Here is an 18511-nt window from a genome sequence, read left to right as displayed (position 1 = left end):
CCGGGAGTGGCGTTTCCCGCGCCCGTAGGAACCCGGAAGTCGCATCCTGCTAGGGAAACTCGGAAGGAAAGGGATCGATGAAGGAGTCCTCGGCGTTAATCGATTTACAGGAGCCGCGCCGGGAGCATTTCCCGCCGCGATAACGATGATTTGCTTTTGCCCGGTACACTCGCGCGACCGGCATAAAGAAAAATATAGTCGGTAGATATCGCGGATCCGCGAGCGAGCGCAGCCAGCCCGCAGCTATTCCGCGCGTAGCGGAATTTAACGGCGGAACCTCTTTCCCCCGACGCTTCGGTGATACCGTGAGAAATAAAGGGAACGAGGGGGCAGGCACAGGGAGGGAAAGCCGGGACCGATAAGCAGGAATTGCGAACAGATGTCTTCTTAAACTGTCTCGCTCCAGTTGCTTCTACCTCGAGTAGCACGGTTAGGATCGATTACGAATGCTCGGACCACGTAGTGTTGAACACTAGGTTTACGGAACGCGTCGTATTGACCAATATTGGATTTTACAAATATTATTTACTATTATGTAGTATTATTTACTACTAATGAAATATTATTTTGTAAATGTTTACGCCGATTTTGATTGATGCGATCATATGTACCCCAATTACCTACTATCGAATTTCCAGTTACCACGATCTAAATAAACGAGCATCAATGCTTTTAGGAATAATAGAATGAAGTACAGTAAATACCCGTAAACCTAGTGTTGACACGTTGAATGCTATGGGGGTCACCGGTGACCCCCGACCAAATCTAATTACTATAGTTCACTCAATTAAACCATTTTTATTTGAAAATTTTTATATATTATAAATAATGCTAACTAATGTGGTGACGTTCAGCTAGATGAACCTGCAATAATAACAATGCAATTCAATCAAATTATTTAATATTATATTTTTTCTATTTCAAGTATTTTGTACCGTGAAATCGTGCGGCATTCGACGTGTTAAATCATTTGTTCGCAAGTTAGTCTTCCAAATTTGAATATTTCATTTTATCGAAATGAAGAGTTAAGGGTTATGAAGGGTTAACCTTTCGTTTTCCATTTCGTGCATTTTGTTCTATGAAATCGTGCGGCGTTCAACGCGTTAAACCATCTTCGCTCACTGCAAATACTAATATTTATCAAAGCTGATTGTCTAAAGAACGAAGTGTGCTCTCCACCATTCCATATCCCCGAAATTTCTACACAAAGAGCATCTACGTTTGTCATCCGAGATATTCCGGTGTGTACTCGGTCGCCAAAGGTTCCTCGGAGACGGTTTCCCCTCGCGAAAGTCGATTGAAAGCGACGCGACCCCGGAGCAACAATCGAGAACCGAACCGTGCCCGAAGAGACTGGCTCTGTATCCTCGTTAAATTTTCAGTTCAAATGCTGCGGAGCCCTGAGATTCGAGGATTGGCTGGTGAGCGAGTGGCACAAGGACGAGGACGTCCTTAAGGACTTCAGCCTCGTCCCGGACAGCTGCTGCAAGACCCCGACGCATCTCTGCGGGAGGAGGGATCACCCGTCGAACATCCATTACACGGTATTTATCGATCGCGTCCCCGTCGTTGGCCTCGATGGGGGCCATTTTTCTTTTTTTTTTTTTCTCTTATTTGTTCCAATTTAATTCGTCGAGGACCCGGCGTCCGGATAACGACGCGGCACGCTCGCGATTCAATGGCGCCCGTAAACACGGGCGGAGGCGAGCGGGGCTCGAAGAAAAAGATGCCTCGTTATCGAGGCCTCTTGATTTCATTGCGCGAACCTGCCGCCGCCGCCAGCGGGATCGATCCTCGAGTCGGACTAATGGAAAACGGGCCTCGCCACTCGAGACACGGGTTCCATTAGGCTCCGACCGACGTTTGTCGCGGGTTTGCGGGCCACGTTTCAGGCTGATAGTCGGATGAAAGGGACGGTGTATTGTACGGGTAACGTCTGTAGTACGGGACTAGAAATTAACCCCTTCGCGTACCATTTACTCCTTTACAGTATAAAGAAACCTCTGATCGGTGAGTTTGAATAATATAATATATAAGTAGACAGGAACCCCGAGTTGAGCGTCGTCCTCGAAGGATCGATAGAAGGAGCGAAGGATCGATAAATGCGACACAACCCGTGGAGTTTAATCAATTTCAATGTTTAACCCCTTGGCGTATTTACTTTCGTTACTTAGTTCGTGTAATATTTTATTGTCGACATTGTAAGAGATACAAGAAAATTTTCTATTCTATTTCGGGTGGAAATTTCAATTTGAAGATAATACATTGATAATGGCAAGATAGTTGTGTGCTTTGATCCGTGGGTAATGGACAACATTGATGCTTGTTAAATTAGTTTAGAAATCTTCATCGCGAGTCTCACCCGTCATTGTACGCAAGGGGTTAATCTGTTGATCGATGTTATGTATTTGTTTGACGTTCCGTACCGCGTGGGGTGTACACGAAATTTTCGGAAGTTTATTGCAGAGTCAAGTATAGGCATCTTAGTATCACGTACTGGAGATTCTTTTCTGAAACTTGCCGGCACTTTGAAATTCAAACGTTTTCTCGGATCTCATGTTTGAAGTAAAACGTGACTAAATCAGCGATTTCCAACCTGGGAGGCGCAGAAATTGTTCACCCTTTGCACTCGAGAGGTGTCACTCACCGTTCGATTTCATACGAACTATAAAATTTGATATTAACCCTTTATCTATATCTATATCTATTAACACGTTGCGTACCGGCTAATTTTCAGAAAATTGTGCTGATGGCAATTTTCTGAGGTCAACTTACATTACTAGGAAAACTCAGATATATTGTTATGTAATATATTTTAAACAAATCAATTCGAATGAAATTTTATATTTTTGTCAATGCTGTGGTAATTAGAAAGGCGCAGAAAAGAAATCTTTCTTAACACTAGGTTTACGGGCATTTACTGTACACTTCATTCTATTATTCCTAAAAGAATTGATGCTCGTTTATTTAGATTGTGGAAACTGGAGATTTGATAGTATCGGTGTAAACATTTACAAAATAATATTTCTAAAATCCAATATGCGTCAATTTGACGCGTTCCGTAAACCTAGTGTTAAAGAGGCGTGGCATAAAGATTGCAAACCCAGACAATACGCTCAAAACAATGCTCAAAAAGACAAAAGACTGAATTGCATCGTTGCATACACCGCGTTATAAGAAACCTACTATAAGAAAATTCTCGCTTCACTTAAAAAAGCCAGTATCATTTCACGAAAACGATAATCCTTCCCGCGCAGGGTTGCATCTACAAGTTCCTGGAGACGACGAAGGACCACCTGATCATCCTCGGCGCAGTGGGCCTGGGCCTGTCCGTTCTCGAGCTGTTCGGCATCGTGCTCGGCTCGTGCCTCTACATAAAGCTCAGACACGACTTCGACGACTGAGGTTTGCTTCAAGTCCGCGAGAGCAACAACAACGGCCGCTCGTGGTGCAGATACATGCAGAACGACGCCGGTGCCGTTTGATCGCCGCCGCGGAAGGAGGAGGACGGAACGGCCGGCGTCATCCTTCGTTCCTGACTCTTCCTCCGCGACCCGTCTCAAAAGCGCCAGACTGCGACAAGATGCATGCCCCTCGTCACTTTTCCCCCCGACCACCCCCCGTCCCGACCGCCGTAACCTGACAAAGGGGTTCGACGGGTGAAAGCCGGCCGGAAAGGGGTTGGGAGCGGCGCGAGCGGCCGAGGAAGCGTCTTCAAAGAGCGTCCGCCATCCCCTAACCCCGGCTGGAAACCCCTAGCGCCGCGAGATCTCGCGGAAACCGAGGGTTCTGAAAGAAGGACCGGATCAACGGGATCTAAAGGATCGATGGGCAGCACGCGCGAGCTACCGTCCTCCTCGTCCTCCCCTCGTCGTTCTCGTCTCGAACAGACGTCCTTCCTTTCTGAACCCCTTTTGTCTCCCTTTCGCCGCGAGGAAAAGGGGCCAATTCCCGCGAAAGAGGAAGCCCCCCGCCCCTCGGGGACGCCATTGTGCCCCCGACGACGTCCCTAGACCCATGACGAATTTAGATGAAAAGGTGTTCGCGACTGTAAACGCTGATCCTGCGCAGGGGATTGTGGAGGATTCTGTAGTCTGTGTAAAGAGACGGGGCAACAGTAACCGAAACATTGAGATCGAGTGTTTTGCGGTGGTTGGTCTTCGATGGCAGTGGGAAGAGTTTGGTAATTGTCTGTCAGGTATGCGGATCAGTTCGGTTGCTGACGTGCACGTGATCTGGGAATTGAATTGTAAGGGAATGTGTGAGATTGAAGCTACTTTTGGCATGTTCGAGTAGTGTTGTTCCATTGTGTGAAACTAGTAGCGAGGAATGGTCGATGTATTCGAAGGAGTTTACGATGTAGTTGGTTTTGTGCGACTCGAGCACCGGTGATCATTGCGAAGAGTAATGCGGTAATGAGTTGCCCATTAACTGTGACGAGTTACCAATGTTGTTGCTCGTGTTTAACGCCTCGTCTCGTTGGACAGACTGAACAGACCAGTGATCGAGAACTATTCCGTGTTGCTCCCTCGACAAGGGACGCGCTGTCTTTTTGGAGGAATGTATTCGCGACGGGTGCGACCCGGTTTTACTAGCGGCGACTAATCGCCTGTACAAATATTAAGCTGTCTCTTTGTATACTGCCGTCACCAATCCGCGCACAAACTGTTTCTAAAATGTGTAGATACGAGGAGCATGGTAGGTTGAGGATTTTCCGGGCGAGACGCACGCGAGTGCAGCGTCGGCTCGTTCGTTCAAGCGATTGGTCGAGGGTCTGGGTTCTCGCGTTTGGTAGGTGAGTACCAGTTTCGTTGAAACGCTGTTGGGAATCGAACGCTGCTCGATTTCCCTGCGAGAAAGGGGAATCGATATCTGTTATCACGAAGTTTACGTTGCGTAACGCGACTTGTTGTTTTGCACTTCAGTTTTCGAATCTTTGTGTCTTACGCGATTCTAATTGTTTTAGCACCTTTATCCTAGACACTTCAGGATGTTATGATATGTACATTAAGTGTAAGGTATTTTTTAAAATCGTCCTTTGAGTCGAATTAAATTTAATTTAAATATTTATCAGCCACTTCTCGTTCGTAATATTTTAATGAAACTGGTGCTTCGAAGTACCTTTGGGAAATATGGGATCGAATGTCAACTTGAAACTAACCGGAAACTAAGGATATTAATTAACTGGAGAATGTACAGTGTGTCCTGGTACAATCAGAATGGAGATCATTTTTTAATGTACTTGCAGAAGGCTGCATCAGAGAGAAACAGTTAAAAATCAATCGATGCGATGGGGAATATTTCATTCTGGGTATCGAACTTTGCATGATAAAGATACTCCCTTCCTGAAGTGAATGACCATGGCGACGAAGACACTCTGTACAAGTCTCCCAGATCTTTGGAGCTGCAATCTCTTAGCAACACTGTCGACGCGTTAACACCATTAAGACCGATGACGCCGCCCTGGCGTCGAACGCCTCAACGTCAGGCTGCCGTGATCCCGATATTATCTCTTCACCGTTAAGTGTTGCTAGACGTCAATTAGTTCGTTTTGTACACGCGTTTGTTCATTCCCCACCGTATCTCGCACTCGAACTTTCGAAAACGGAGGCACTACCTTGCAGACTTTCTCAGTGCCTCGCCCGAGAGAGTCCTCAGCGGATGAGATCGCGATCAACGTTCGCGATTCCATACGGGACTCTGTTCCTCAGGGACTGATCCCACATTTGTCGTTAAACGGACCACCGAATCGTCCCGACGTTTTACACGAAAAGGAAAATGACGAAAAAAAAAGAAGAAAAAGAAAAGACAAAAGAGAGAAATTTGACCGATCGAACAATCGAAATCCCCTCTCGTTCGCGCGTCCCTGAAACTGAAATGCCACGTTCCGTTTCTCATCCACCCCCGAAATCGCGAGATCGTATTCGATAATCGTTCGATCCGCGGACGAGAGCGGATCACCCGTCAAAGGTCGATCGTCAACCTCGGACAGAACTGTAAACAGTGCCTTGATGAAATTAATAGCGTTGTTAAGGTCCAGAGATATTTTAAATTATCGGCGATGTATATTCGCGGAGAGACGCGTCTAGCGTTGTAAATGTACGTACAGTATTTATATATTTATCTGTTGCTTCGCAGGTTAATACGAGCCTTCGCACATTATTTATGACAAGTTTGTCGTGCAACGAGAGCGACGGCTGCGCCCCGTCGACGACTCCGCTGGAGATTCGCGTCGCCGCTTGTACGATAAGGGATTTATACCTCGAGCGTTAAATTTCTCGCCGAAAGATACGCTCTCGCGTGCACGAATCCCCGTTTGACGTTTCGGCGTACCGTTTCTTCTTGTTGTTTATCGCTCGGGGGAATTTCTGCGGTACAGGGTGGTTCGTGTTTTTTCACGAAACTCTGGCAACGCGTTCTATGCATCGAAAGGGAAACTGTGGCATGCGGTAACTTGACGATTTCCTTAAAACGCGTGAGATCTTTTATATTCCGCTCGTTCGTCGCGCGAGGATGTGGCTTCGAATCCCGTGGATCAGCGGACCCGTCGACTGATGCTCGCGCCGTGCTTGAGACGAAGTCTAAGAACATATTTTACTATTGTACGATCGCGCCATATGTTATATTTTATTCTTAATGTTATTGTCTTCATTGGTATTACATGTACGTGTATTATCTGTTAGAGTCTAGAGGAACTTTATAAATATTGTATTCCCTATTCTGTTACGAATAAACATTAAAATCGTATGCGGTGCGTATTCCCCTGTTTCCTAACTGGAACACGAGAGAAATGAAGTGTTCTGTATGTGCGACGTCTGCTCTTCTTCTGACGCAAGGTAAGAGAACATGATTATCACAGGTTTAACACGCAAGATGATGTTAACCCTCTATGGGCCGAATTTTCGTTCATGATTATAACAAAATCTATGCAGTACAAAATTAATAAATATCCACGTATGAATACAAATGAACAATGTGTTCGATACTCTCAATAATTTCATCAAACGAATATGTTTTGTCACTTTGAGCGTACAAAAGTTTAAGTTAACTGATTACTTAATTTTATTCGCCACTTCCGGTGCAAAATGAAATAAATCAGCAAGACGCCAATATACTGATATGTGACTTCAAAGACACACGAGCCTACAGAGGGTTAAATGATGATTCACTGCTTAGGCTCTTCGTTGCTGGCGTATTTCTCCATGGACTGTAAGTGGATCAGAAACGCGTCATCCTTGGTGTCCAGGGAAATGAAGAACCAGGCCAGCACCGCGAGGACGTCTTTGGATATGGATATCTTTTGCCAGCTGTTCAAATCGGTTAACAAAGTTTGAACATCCGTAGCCTAGAATGGAAAACGGATGGAGGATTATCTAGTGTCCCAAGATTGAAGGGAATTTGGAAGTGTTAGATCATTCTATAGATAATGTCGCTTTTCATAAACTTTTTAATGAGCAAAATAGGAGTTCCTCGATAATGGAATCTAACACGTTTGCTGCACGATTTTGCCGAGAAAAATATGCAAAATGGAAATAATGTAATATCAAATTATGTAATAGTTATTATTATTGCAGGTTCATCTTGTTGAATGTCACTGCATTAGGTAGTATTGTTTGTAAAGAGGAAAGTTTCCGAATAATCATCGTTCGATTGAATAAATTATAGTAATTCGATGTGGTTGACGTGTTAATGATTAATCAGAAAATGGCGAAAGGTCGTACACTAAATAGTCGATATGTCAACCATTGACACTAGATTCACTTGTTTCATATTGAATTTTATAAACATTATTTGGTAAATATTTGGGTCGATGTTGATTGATTCAAAAAATACATTTTTAAACATTTGATTTTCTATCTAAACGAACATCAATCTTTCTAGAAACAATAGAATAAACTGTATAATAAATATCCGTAAATCTAGTGATAAAAAAATATAAGTATTCACTTATCGCAATAGAAGTTAGCGTTGAAGGACGATATTACTTATGGGACGAGCTAATATTTTACTCACGTTCTCCCATAAACTATAGTTCGATCTGTAATAGTGTACCAAAGACAGCCGATTGTCTGTGTTGACGCAAACTTGATGGAGACAGAAGACCACCAAATACAATGGAACAGCGAGTACAGCTCTGTTGTAGTCGAAATAGATCTCGCGCAGGTGATCCAAGTCGAAGCGAGCTAAATCGAACCTAACGGAAGTTGTACAGACAATTTATAATAACTGCATTTCAAGTACAGCGTCAGTTCCCTGTAGACATCCAGATTCGCTTTAATTCAAACGTCTAAATACGTTTCATTCGCAGACCATAAACATCAAAAACATTTGCTCGCCGCTATACTCGTATCGTTGCACGAATCGAAATTGCAATTATAAAATTCGAACAGCACATCTATAGGGAAGAAACGCTATAAATCATCGCAAGGTTCCAAACTATGCATCATACTTATCGAGAGCAGAGACGATGCACAGAGTAACGAGGAAAGAAAAGATGTTCGTATAAATCTCGCAAATCGTCGAGTGGCCTTCGACGAACTCTACGGAAGCATCGAAGAATACCTGCAACTGGAACGTGAGAAAATATTCAGGAAAGTGTAAAGACGTTATCGAAAAGAGAATCATTAACCCTTTGCACTCGAGAGGTGACTCTCAGTCGCCACTTGATACAGCAAAACTATAAAATTGAATATTTAGTATTTCGACCCTTCGCGGACGAAGGTTCTTAGGAATGTACAAAATCTTTAACAGACGAAACTAAGTGATACCAATCGCTTAATCAATAGACAAAAAGGAAACTGTGCAGATCTCTAGATGTTAGTAATTAACTCACTCGTTTGCTTGATCTTCCAAATATGAACATTTCTCGTCGAAATGTCGACAGTCGTCTGCAAAGGGTTAAATGAAACTTTGCATTGCTATAGGAAATATTTCAATAAAATTACTTCGTCGCTTAATTGATCTGTGAATTATCGTTAAATTAGTTTCAGTGTCGTCTGTATCTCGTCGGAAAATGTTAAATATTTCCAGTGAATAACCTCCGAGTGCAAAGGGTGAATAAAATAGTTGCTTGCCATTATGAAATGCATGAGGGCCATGCCGCCCAAAAGACCTTGAAACACGAGACCTGAACTCTTCCAAAGCTGTTGGACCATAATGGCAACCTTTATGGGCGGGGTGTCCCGGTGTTCGGCGTCATCATCGTTTCCCGTCGCTTTTAGCTTCTGCCCTAACTGTGAACTTCTCGATCTAATTTTCATCGCGCTGAAACCTCCTCTGTGCTGAACGTAGATCTTGTCCGTGGTCAGTTCCGGAAGCGGCAGCTGATGCTCGTATTTCATGCGCGGGTTCTCTTGGCTCCTCTTCAGAATCTCGGTGATCGGCAACTCGTCGTCCCCTGTGTAACAACGGTGTTCCTCGTGTATCTCGGTTTATTTCGTTCATTCTTTCTGGACGCAGTTTTTCATTAACACAATTTCTTAAAAATTCATCATGCAGTCAATTATGGGTATCTTAACCCTCTATGGGCCGACTTTTTGTTCGTGATTATAACAAAATCTATGCAGTACAAAATTAATAAATATTCACACATGAGTACGAATTAAGAATGTATTCAATAGTTTCAATAATTTCATCAAACGAGTATATTTTGCAACTTTCAAGTTACAATGACGCGAAACTTTCACGCCTGAGCCTATAAAAGTTTAAGTCAACTGATTACTTAATTTTATTCACCACTTTCAGTGGAAAATGAAATAAACCAACAAGATGCCAATATACTGATATGTGACTTCAAAGTTACTCGGGCCCACAGAGGGTTAACAAATATACATTTAGCTTTTCAAACTATGTTGTTTATTTCTACAAATAAATATTCAACAGGTTTAGTATCACGAGATTTCAACCCTGAAAGTGGTTCGTTAAATTATATTCAAGTTAGCTGTCAATAGTGTTTAAGAAATTAGATCGAAATGTTGCATTTCTAATTCGATTTCTGACGATGAGTTTCATGTTTTCGAATGGTTAAGCAAATATATAGCAGCAGGATTGTTCGATAGAAGTCGCAAAAAACGGTCTGGCAGGGAACGTGTTAATGAACTTCCGGAATGCTAAGGGTTAAACCCTGCAGCTTCAAAGACTCGAGCATTCAACGTTATATTCGCGTTAAACCACTGTTATAGACACGAGCGAATAATTCTTGCCGCTCGAGCTATAATCCGTAATGCTTATAAGGGTAAGAATCATCTGTACGTAAGATGTGATTTCGAGAGAGTAATGCTTGTTCACTGGCTCTGTGAGCATGCGTACGAGTTGCATTAAGAGTGGGTGGCCTATAAGTACATGGTGGAACGCAAAATATCTTCAGTCTCCCTCGAGCCGCAGGGTACAGAGGATAGTCATTGATTCTCCTCTCACATGAATAATTGACTTAGACTAAACTCGTATCACCCTTTCTTCAAAATTCTGATCTCTCTTTGCTTCATTTCTTTTGTATCAGTATTTCTTTCAGTTTTTTATATATCATGTTTCTTTAAAATCTGTACTTTAATTTTTTTGAAATACGTACGTCCGAGTTTTACAGTTTCACTTTGGACCTCTCATCTCATCCATCAATCCCTAAATAATCGAGTCTACTATAAATTTACCTTGATGTTTCCTTTTCGAACGATCACCGTCTCCTTCGCCGTGGCGTTTACTAGAAGAGCTCGAGGTCTTTTGCTTTCTGCTATCAGACTCCTCGTGGCGTCGGTCCTGTCTTTGTTTCCCGCGGGACTTGCGTCTTCGCTTCTGCCTACTGGCGAATCTTTCTTGATCATCTTGACGCTTCCCCCGATTACTAAGGATTGGATAAAGTGTAATCTGTAATTCTACCTTGGAAGTAACGATGAGTTCGATAATTCTTTTTAGAGTAACTCACAATAATTTTAGTCTCTCTAAATAATGAATTTTTAAAAAATTCTTCATTTTCTAATAATTCCAAATGGCTTGAACGGAAAGTTCAGCGTACGCCCCACGCGGCAGGGGACGTGTTAACGAAAAAAACTTTCGAGTGCAAAGATTAAAATTATTCGTCTCTACCGATTGCCACGCGCTTCGTCGTGACCCTTCGACCTCCCGGATTCCTCCTCTTCGGACTCCTCTTCCGAGACTTCGCTCGCGTCCCGTTGATTCTGCGAGGACCTGTTGATCTCTTCAGAGTCCGACCACCTGTTTCGCAAAGGTGTGCTAGCGTTCTTCGCGTACACTGGCCCCTCTACGCTCCCAGCGACTAACGAGGACTCCTCGGAGCTGCTGGAGTTCCTCCGAGGAACGTTCACGGTACTCCATCGTTTCGAAAGTCTCTCGCCCGAACGACTCATTAGCGAGGCTGATAGAAATGAGTGAAAAACTGCTTTAAACACTGTTCAAACTATTGTATACCGTCCCGTTCAAATAAACTGATCGATGTTGACAAAAAAAGGAAGTAACATTTTGCAGAATATTTTTATTCCAATAACGTAAGGTATAAAGTTTAACCCTTTGCACTCGGAAGGTGACGGTCACCACTTGATTCGCAGTAAAACTATAAAATCTGATAATGTTGAACTTCGTATAATGCCTCGTTGCGTGAAATATTGAAGTAAAATAGCTTTGTTCCTCAATTTGTGATTTCCCTTCGAGTTTGTTTCAAGTATCGTCTTTGCCTAGGCAAAAAATGTTAGATATTTGTAGTGAGAAACTTCCGAGTGCAAAGGGTTAATATTTAATCTTGTGTTTCATATTTGAACTTGTTTATGAAAATAGATTGAAGGAATAATATTGTGACGTTACAGAGTACGACCATAAAGTAATATTTTTCAGTATCGTTGGAATGAAATATTGTCTTCAGGTATTGTTTCAAAAGTGGAATAAAGTAATTACTGAAAGTTGAAGATACACGTACGGTTTAAAGCAAAATGGATTGTTTAGTATTTACTGTGTGAAATAATGATTTACTCAACACTGCTCATCTGATCGTCTCGGCGATCGCGTAAAAACGTTCGACCCTCCTAACGACGCGAATGGGCCAGCTCATATCTGACGCTATCCACGAGGAACACAAGGGAACCGAGCTGCAGGTGCTTCCCTCGTAAATAGCCGGAAAGTATCCATGGTAACCGTTTGTTGTCGTTTGTAATCCAACGTTGACTGCGACGAGAAAGAATCGATAATTCGAGGGAACGAAGAAGCGACGATGGCGCAGTGTCCAATCACAGATTGGTGCTTCTTGAATTTCACAATCGCTTTACATGCTCACAATGATACGAGCGTTACAATAGTAGTCGTATTACAATCAGGGAATGAGTGGCCGCGTCAACACTTTGATACCCGAGGGTTTTGTACAAAATCGACACGTGTACTGCGTGATTTCATGAAAAATTGGAATAGTAATCGGTTATTTATTAATTGTCACGTTAATGATCAACCAGGGACCAAAACAAGACTAGGAATAATATTTCAGGGAAACTAAAAATAGAAAGTCTTAAATGAAATTAATGGTGGAATCATAGAACACGAGTTTCGCACCTAGTGCTTTATTTGTTTTGTCGGTCATCAGTGTGGACACATTCACTATTTCTATATAAATAGTAGTACAGCGATATATTGGCTTATTGTCAATATTACATAATATTTACATCAGAATTCTTATCACGGTCGCATCCGTATCCCCGTAGAAAAGCAAGTTTATAGGATCTCCAGATCGCAGTGTCGAATCCGCGGATGCTTCTTCTGCAAGTGTCGTGAAAATAAAATCGTAAATGCTAATGGGAAAAAAATGTCGAAGGTGAGACAAGCGAATTTGTAATACCTTCAGTCTGAGCTCCACTCTATCCACCTCACCACCGACCATATCGACGATACCTTCGCCGGTCTTCAACATGAACACTTCCAAATCATTGGCAGTTTGCACAGCTTTCACTTCCTAAAAGTACGATATTTTTCATGGAGCTCGTCAAAGTGGTGTTTTATAAAAATTTTATACCTTTAACATCATGTTAAGATCGTTCTTGTCCAAGTAGGCTTTTGTCAATTCCCTCCCGTCGAAATCTATTTCGGCTTTGTATCGAATTAAATTATTGCCCATGTCGATACCTTTGACATCATAAATTGCTCGTACCTAATATACAGACGATTAATGAAATAACATGTTCCACGTTACAGTAATAATGAAGATCATTACCATTATGTCCGATTCCAACTCAGCATTTATCTTACGAAGTTCGATCTGGGATATACTTCTGCCGATTAAGGCGGCAGTGTTTGTATAAATTATAAATGCTGCTACACCGGCGAGAAGAAAACCGCCTAAGATAGATCCGGTAGCGTCGAATATCGTATTCCCTGTGTATGAAGTCAAACTCATGCAGATGGTTGCAATAGAAATACCAACAACCTAATAAAAAACGCTTATGATAAACTCGGAAAAGAGCCCGATACGATTTCTTTTTTTACAATTATTAAATATTTACGGATGCCATGTCTTCTAGAAGTACAACATTCACAGAAGGATCTTGTCCCGCCAATAAATATTCTTTAAATGTTTGTTGCCTCTCTTCGGCTCCCCTTTTTAAAGTCTGAATTGCAACCAACAACGTTGCACCCTCAGATACCAAAGAACCAGCTAACACACAGTACGCCCAATAAAACGGTTCTATAGTTGTAGGATTGACAAGACCACTTATTCCATGATAAATTGACAGACCCGCCCCAACACAGAAGATACCAACACCAGATATCAAGGAGGAAACATATTTCATATTCGTGTAACCATATGGATGGTCAGGATTAGGATTCTGAAACATTTTTTATATGAATTTCAATATATATTAATATATACTGTACTGTACATTATACTCACTTGTACTGATTTATGAATACCATATAATAATATTAATTGATTGCAAGTATCTGCAGCAGAATGTACACTTTCCGCGAACATACTGTGTGAACCAGTGAATAACCAAGCAATCAGTTTACATATGAAATTGCTCATATTGCTGAAAAAGAAGTAATTTATTGTTTAAGTAGGCATCACAAAACTCAGTTAAGAAGATAAAACTTACATCGCAATTGCAGTTAGGACTACTTTACCGGCTCTTCCGAAAAGACCTTCTTGCTCTTGGTTAATCTCAGACTTGCTACCAATTTCTCGCCTATAATCTCTCAGTCTCTGTTTCAAAGCAAATACATCTACGACGAAAAGCAGGTAGCAATGTTTATACCAAAGAATTTATCAAGTGGATATTCATATTATATTAATAAATGTATGAAAATAATCCCTGCAATATGGAGAGACACCTTACAACAATGATGATGATCAAATTTCTAGTTGGATTGGCTGTACTCCATGCACAACATTGTCAAGTGCTACTTTCAATTATAAATTTTATCCAAGAAAACTTATAAATCTTACTTTGCTGATAAACTTTCTGCTCAAATTTCTTTTTACGAAGTTCCCTGGAGAGTGCTTCTTGTGATCCCCAAACTTCTATGGCTCTAAAGATAAACCAAGCTTACTGAACATTATTGTAAATATTGTAGATTTTAAACAATACAACGACATAATTTTATCAGTATATGTTGTCTTACTTGGCTTCAACATCTTTCCTCCAATACACAGTGATTGGTGGTTCAAAATCATAAGGTGATCTTCTTTTGGTCTTTGGTAAATTTTCAAGATCAGCTGGCTTTAATAAAAAATCAGTCATAGCTCTAACTGGTGTAATAAAATTACGCTCTAAGGATGATGTACCTCTTTCAACTTTTTTCTTCTTGGCTACAAATTAAAAGTACTTAATTAGGAAAGGTATTTTAAAAAAAGAAATGCATAAAAACTCAATAAACCACAAATTCAATGAATAAAAAAACATAACTTTTGTACCTTCTTTTGTACCATCTTTCTCTGATTTTTCCTGCTTAGCTTGATCATCGGTAGTAGAAACAGGTTTTACATTTAATGTTACCTCCTTCAACTGACCTAAATCATCTTCCTTCAACTCTATTACCCTTTGCTTTAGTTCTTCTGAATTCTTCCCCTTGTTGCCAGATTCTTCTTTCTGAGTTCTTGCAAAAATAGAAATTGGTTTGCACATTGGAATAAATATCCATCTCTGATCATGCATCTGTCCTCTCTCTTTTAATCCAACAGTGTTAGTTATGTTTTGTAATTTGTATCTGGCATTATGATTGCATGTTATCATAGTACTAGCACATCTTTTCACATATCCTACTTGAAATATATACAGACAGTCATTGTTGTGACGGCTAATGTTATGGAGAAGCCTCAATAGTTTAGAAGATCGTTGTATCATTGTGCCAAATCTTAACTGCCACCAAACACACCTTTCTGACGACTTCCTAACCTACCAAAGAATATTGTATAAATATTGTTTTACTGGAGTACAACAATCACTTTTATTCACAGTTTAGTTTTCCATCATTTCTTTTTATCTGTATGCAAACATAAAATTGTTGAAACATATTTTTTTTAATGCAAAACATACTTACCGAAAAGGAAATCGAAGAAATTCTTTACCTTATCTATGAAATCACTAATTGCACAGTACTGAACTCATTATGAACAGTTTGGTAATAAATTATGTTCAAACAAGAGATCCGGTGGATCTTATTCCAACTGTCAAAATTACTAATCTACTCCTACCTAGGAGCAGAGAGATTACTGATGCATCAATAGTCATCGGTAAAAACATTAACTTTTTTCATGGCGAAGCGTACTGTAGGTGACGTTTACACAAGCCGAAGTATAAAAGTACGCAAACTGTATATGATTACTATATTAGTTAATAACGTTCTTATAAGAATAATTTACAATGATATACTTGAATAATTCTATTCTGACCAGTATATTGGAGATTTACAAATTAGTAGGTAAATTCTAATTGGTTTTCACAATTCTCAAATTAGTCTAAAATGGAACAAGATTTAATGAATTTTTACCTATTAATCCCTAATTGTGTAATGTAAAAGAAGAGGATTTAAAACAATATTGCCATTGATTCCTGACCTGTATTACCTTCAGTGGTACAATCCTATTAACAAAAAATTGGATCAGTGATTGTAGATGGTTCTGACCGTGATAGGCTGATTATCAACGGAGTCGTGGCAGCGTGTAGAATTTTGCGATGCGTATATGTCTGACAGTTGTCAAATAAGCAAAGAAAGGTTTGAAACAAGTAGCCATGGACGGGAATCAGGCACAACCGAGTGAATCACAGTTCATCTCGTTCCAAGATTTTCCTTCAATAAACCACGGAGGGAATAATGATCAAGCGCAATTACATGTCCACACTTCTAGTCATCAGGGTTTCAATAACCTATCAAATGACTCAACGGGTATCGGCATTATTGAGGACCTCCAAGAAATGCCTGATAAAAGCGAAGGTTCTTGCTTCTGCAATATTTTTAACATTGATCAGTTATCCAGAGTCACTGTTGTCACTGTGACAGTCTCTCAAACTGTCAACTGTTTGTATACTGGTCTCCAACTTCATTTCTGTTTTCTTTTCTAGCCACATCATCACACAGTTTTTGGACGATAGAATATTATCAAAAGTTCTTTAATGTGAATACAGATGATGTTGTGCAGAGAATAAAACGTTCTATGGTTCCTCATGATAGTGAGAACTATTTGATATCTCACATACGACCCAATCCAGATCTTTATGGACCATTTTGGATTTGCATCACATTGGTATTCTCTATAGCTGTTAGCGGGAACATAGCTGATTACTTACAAACAGCAAATTCAAGCAAATATCATTGGAGGTACGATTTTCATATTGTATCTCATGCAGCTACCTGCATATTTTTATATGCATGGTTGCTACCAATTACACTGTGGGGTGCATTAAAGTGGACCACAAGTGCAAGAAACACAGAAGAGGAATTAATCGAGGTAAAGTATAACTTCTTATGACTTTTTAAATACGGTATATAACAATAGATCTAAAAGAGAATAACTCTGTTTAGTCATATGCAACCCCAGGCCTCTTAGAAATCCTTTGTCTTTATGGGTATTCTTTAGCCATCTATATTCCAGTAGCTTTTCTGTGGACCATACAAATTCAATGGTTACAGTGGAGTTTAGTAATTGTAGCAACATTTCTGTCTGGAGGAGTTTTGCTAAGATCTCTATTGCCTGTTATTGCAGGTAAGTCGTAGAGATAAAATAACTGATCCCATTACCAAACATACAAAAATGTGATCATTGAAACAATAGATATTTTTCTTTTACCTTATATTCCCATTGAATAAATGAAGAAAAAATAATCAACTGGTTGCTAATGGGATCATTTACTGTTTTTATTTATTACAAGTTGTTGTGTATGAAGGGTTCACAAATCAAAACAATTTTAATTAACTTACAGGAAGATACAGAGTTATATATGTAGCGGTAATCCTTGGATTGCATGTCCTCCTGGCAGTGGGATTCAGATTGTATTTCTTCCACATGCCAAACAAGACGAGTGTTCCTTTAGGTCTTGTCGAAGCACAACAGTTAACTACCCAGGCTACTGTAAACAAATTGATGGTCCAGGAACATTTGCCAAGCACAACAATAGGTTAAGATAACCATTGTGTCTATCTAATAAGATTAATTACTCGTCTTCGTGCTGGTAGAAACAGTATTTATACTATATCTGTGAAACAAGAAATAAATGAGGATAACCGAAATTTTATGATACTCGAGGCACTAATGTTTCTTAAGAAAGGAATATCATTCATGCGATCCATATATACATATATATATATATATATATATATTGAATAATCTAATACATAGATCGCATATATTGACCATGCGTGTGTGACGGGAAAATATAGTAAGCCAAAAAAGTGTATGGCTGATTTATTTTCACAACCCCCACATTAATGTAGGGACGCGTTACATATCAACGCAACACATATCATTTACAATCGTACGAATCTTCATGTACACAGTAGTCGTTAATTAGTACTCGTAATACAATGGATAGTAATTGTTATTTAGTCATCGTTAATATAATCGTACGTACTTTATCATTATTTATCTTTTATTTCATTCATCGTTTACAATTAACCAATATGACAAAAGGCAACATTCACTTTGTAGTAGTATCATTACATTATTATCGTCAATCTATCAATATATAATAATATACATATATATATACATGTATATATATATATATATATATATATACCATGACAGTAGTAATTCTCTCGCCGTTCAACATTATTATACTATATTATATGTATATATGTATATATATATTTACAAAGAATGCGACATTCACGTCTTGGCGAATGTAAAATGCGGAATTGATTTTCAAATCTTAATAGGCGCCTGGTATCCGAAAGTAAAACGGGTGCATCACGAAAGTCATTACATCCGCTAAGAAGGATCATTGTGTCGCGGCCTCGTGTTCGGAACTAATTTTGCAAATTCTTTCTCTTCGTGTCGAAACGTGAAGAAAGCGACTCGCGGTAG

At 40.1% G+C, this 18511-nt stretch overlaps 4 protein-coding genes across 12 annotated transcripts in view; 2 read left to right on the top strand and 2 right to left on the bottom strand.

Annotated features, from left to right (window-relative positions):
• LOC116428022 (CD151 antigen) overlaps positions 1–6747 on the top strand; it is a 171007-nt gene extending 164260 nt beyond the window's left edge. For both annotated transcript variants that reach the window (XM_076368697.1, XM_076368696.1), the window contains 2 exons: positions 1383–1544; positions 3258–6747. In XM_076368697.1, coding sequence (XP_076224812.1) covers positions 1383–1544; positions 3258–3404 — 309 coding nt within the window. In that variant the 3' untranslated portion in view covers positions 3405–6747. The remainder of the gene's footprint in view (positions 1–1382; positions 1545–3257) is intronic.
• Positions 6748–7030: 283 nt separating this feature from the next.
• On the bottom strand, positions 7031–12069 carry LOC116427954 (uncharacterized). 4 transcript variants are annotated; one of them, XM_076368162.1, is made up of 7 exons: positions 11957–12069; positions 11080–11368; positions 10647–10837; positions 9075–9397; positions 8450–8568; positions 8014–8194; positions 7031–7345 (listed from the first exon to the last, which is right to left on the bottom strand). In XM_076368162.1, exons 2-7 carry the CDS (start codon positions 11358–11360, stop codon positions 7166–7168), a joined length of 1275 nt encoding a protein of 424 aa, XP_076224277.1. In that variant the 5' UTR covers positions 11361–11368; positions 11957–12069; the 3' UTR covers positions 7031–7165. The 4 variants fall into 4 exon arrangements, with proteins under 4 accessions (XP_076224277.1, XP_076224278.1, XP_076224279.1 ...); XM_076368163.1 differs by having other exon boundaries at positions 11924–12063; XM_076368164.1 differs by having other exon boundaries at positions 11977–12062.
• A 534-nt stretch (positions 12070–12603) lies between these two features.
• ZnT49B (solute carrier family 30 member 9) lies at positions 12604–16194 on the bottom strand. Of its 5 annotated transcripts, XM_076368184.1 has the most exons (12): positions 16046–16194; positions 15529–15946; positions 14903–15383; positions 14611–14797; positions 14435–14517; positions 14085–14211; positions 13880–14018; positions 13491–13814; positions 13202–13414; positions 13004–13138; positions 12830–12943; positions 12604–12750 (listed from the first exon to the last, which is right to left on the bottom strand). In XM_076368184.1, exons 3-12 carry the CDS (start codon positions 15330–15332, stop codon positions 12706–12708), a joined length of 1797 nt encoding a protein of 598 aa, XP_076224299.1. In that variant the 5' UTR covers positions 15333–15383; positions 15529–15946; positions 16046–16194; the 3' UTR covers positions 12604–12705. The 5 variants fall into 5 exon arrangements, with proteins under 5 accessions (XP_076224299.1, XP_031834580.1, XP_031834581.1 ...); XM_031978720.2 differs by having other exon boundaries at positions 15529–16102; XM_031978721.2 differs by having other exon boundaries at positions 14903–15378; positions 15529–16102.
• A 26-nt stretch (positions 16195–16220) lies between these two features.
• LOC116427889 (protein YIPF1) lies at positions 16221–17725 on the top strand. The gene is made up of 4 exons (XM_031978725.2): positions 16221–16422; positions 16551–16936; positions 17011–17191; positions 17409–17725. Exons 1-4 carry the CDS (start codon positions 16221–16223, stop codon positions 17606–17608), a joined length of 969 nt encoding a protein of 322 aa, XP_031834585.1. The 3' UTR covers positions 17609–17725.
• Positions 17726–18511: the final 786 nt, after the last annotated feature.

Source organism: Nomia melanderi, chromosome 6 (genome assembly GCF_051020985.1).
Source record: "Nomia melanderi isolate GNS246 chromosome 6, iyNomMela1, whole genome shotgun sequence".
Classification (NCBI taxonomy): domain Eukaryota; kingdom Metazoa; phylum Arthropoda; class Insecta; order Hymenoptera; family Halictidae; genus Nomia; species Nomia melanderi.
The sequence above is the reverse complement of the archived record's forward strand: the minus strand, read 5'-3'. Positions and strand labels throughout refer to the sequence as shown.

What these genes read in the sequence shown, in the direction of transcription:
- ZnT49B (XM_076368184.1), bottom strand. Translation starts at nt 15,332, where the DNA reads ATGATACAACGATCTTCTAAACTATTGAGGCTTCTCCATAACATTAGC. An exon ending in GTATTCATAAATCAGTACAA is followed by an intron (nt 13,815 to 13,879) that starts GTGAGTATAATG and finishes AAAATGTTTCAG; the next exon opens with AATCCTAATCCTGACCATCC. An exon ending in TTCTAGAAGACATGGCATCC is followed by an intron (nt 13,415 to 13,490) that starts GTAAATATTTAA and finishes GTTTTTTATTAG; the next exon opens with GTTGTTGGTATTTCTATTGC.
- LOC116427954 (XM_076368162.1), bottom strand. Translation starts at nt 11,360, where the DNA reads ATGAGTCGTTCGGGCGAGAGACTTTCGAAACGATGGAGTACCGTGAAC. An exon ending in CCCTCATGCATTTCATAATG is followed by an intron (nt 8,569 to 9,074) that starts GCAAGCAACTAT and finishes CTCACGTTCCAG; the next exon opens with TTGCAGGTATTCTTCGATGC. An exon ending in ATCGTCTCTGCTCTCGATAA is followed by an intron (nt 8,195 to 8,449) that starts GTATGATGCATA and finishes AACTTCCGTTAG; the next exon opens with GTTCGATTTAGCTCGCTTCG.
- LOC116427889 (XM_031978725.2), top strand. Translation starts at nt 16,221, where the DNA reads ATGGACGGGAATCAGGCACAACCGAGTGAATCACAGTTCATCTCGTTC. An exon ending in CAGAAGAGGAATTAATCGAG is followed by an intron (nt 16,937 to 17,010) that starts GTAAAGTATAAC and finishes AACTCTGTTTAG; the next exon opens with TCATATGCAACCCCAGGCCT. An exon ending in TCTATTGCCTGTTATTGCAG is followed by an intron (nt 17,192 to 17,408) that starts GTAAGTCGTAGA and finishes ATTAACTTACAG; the next exon opens with GAAGATACAGAGTTATATAT.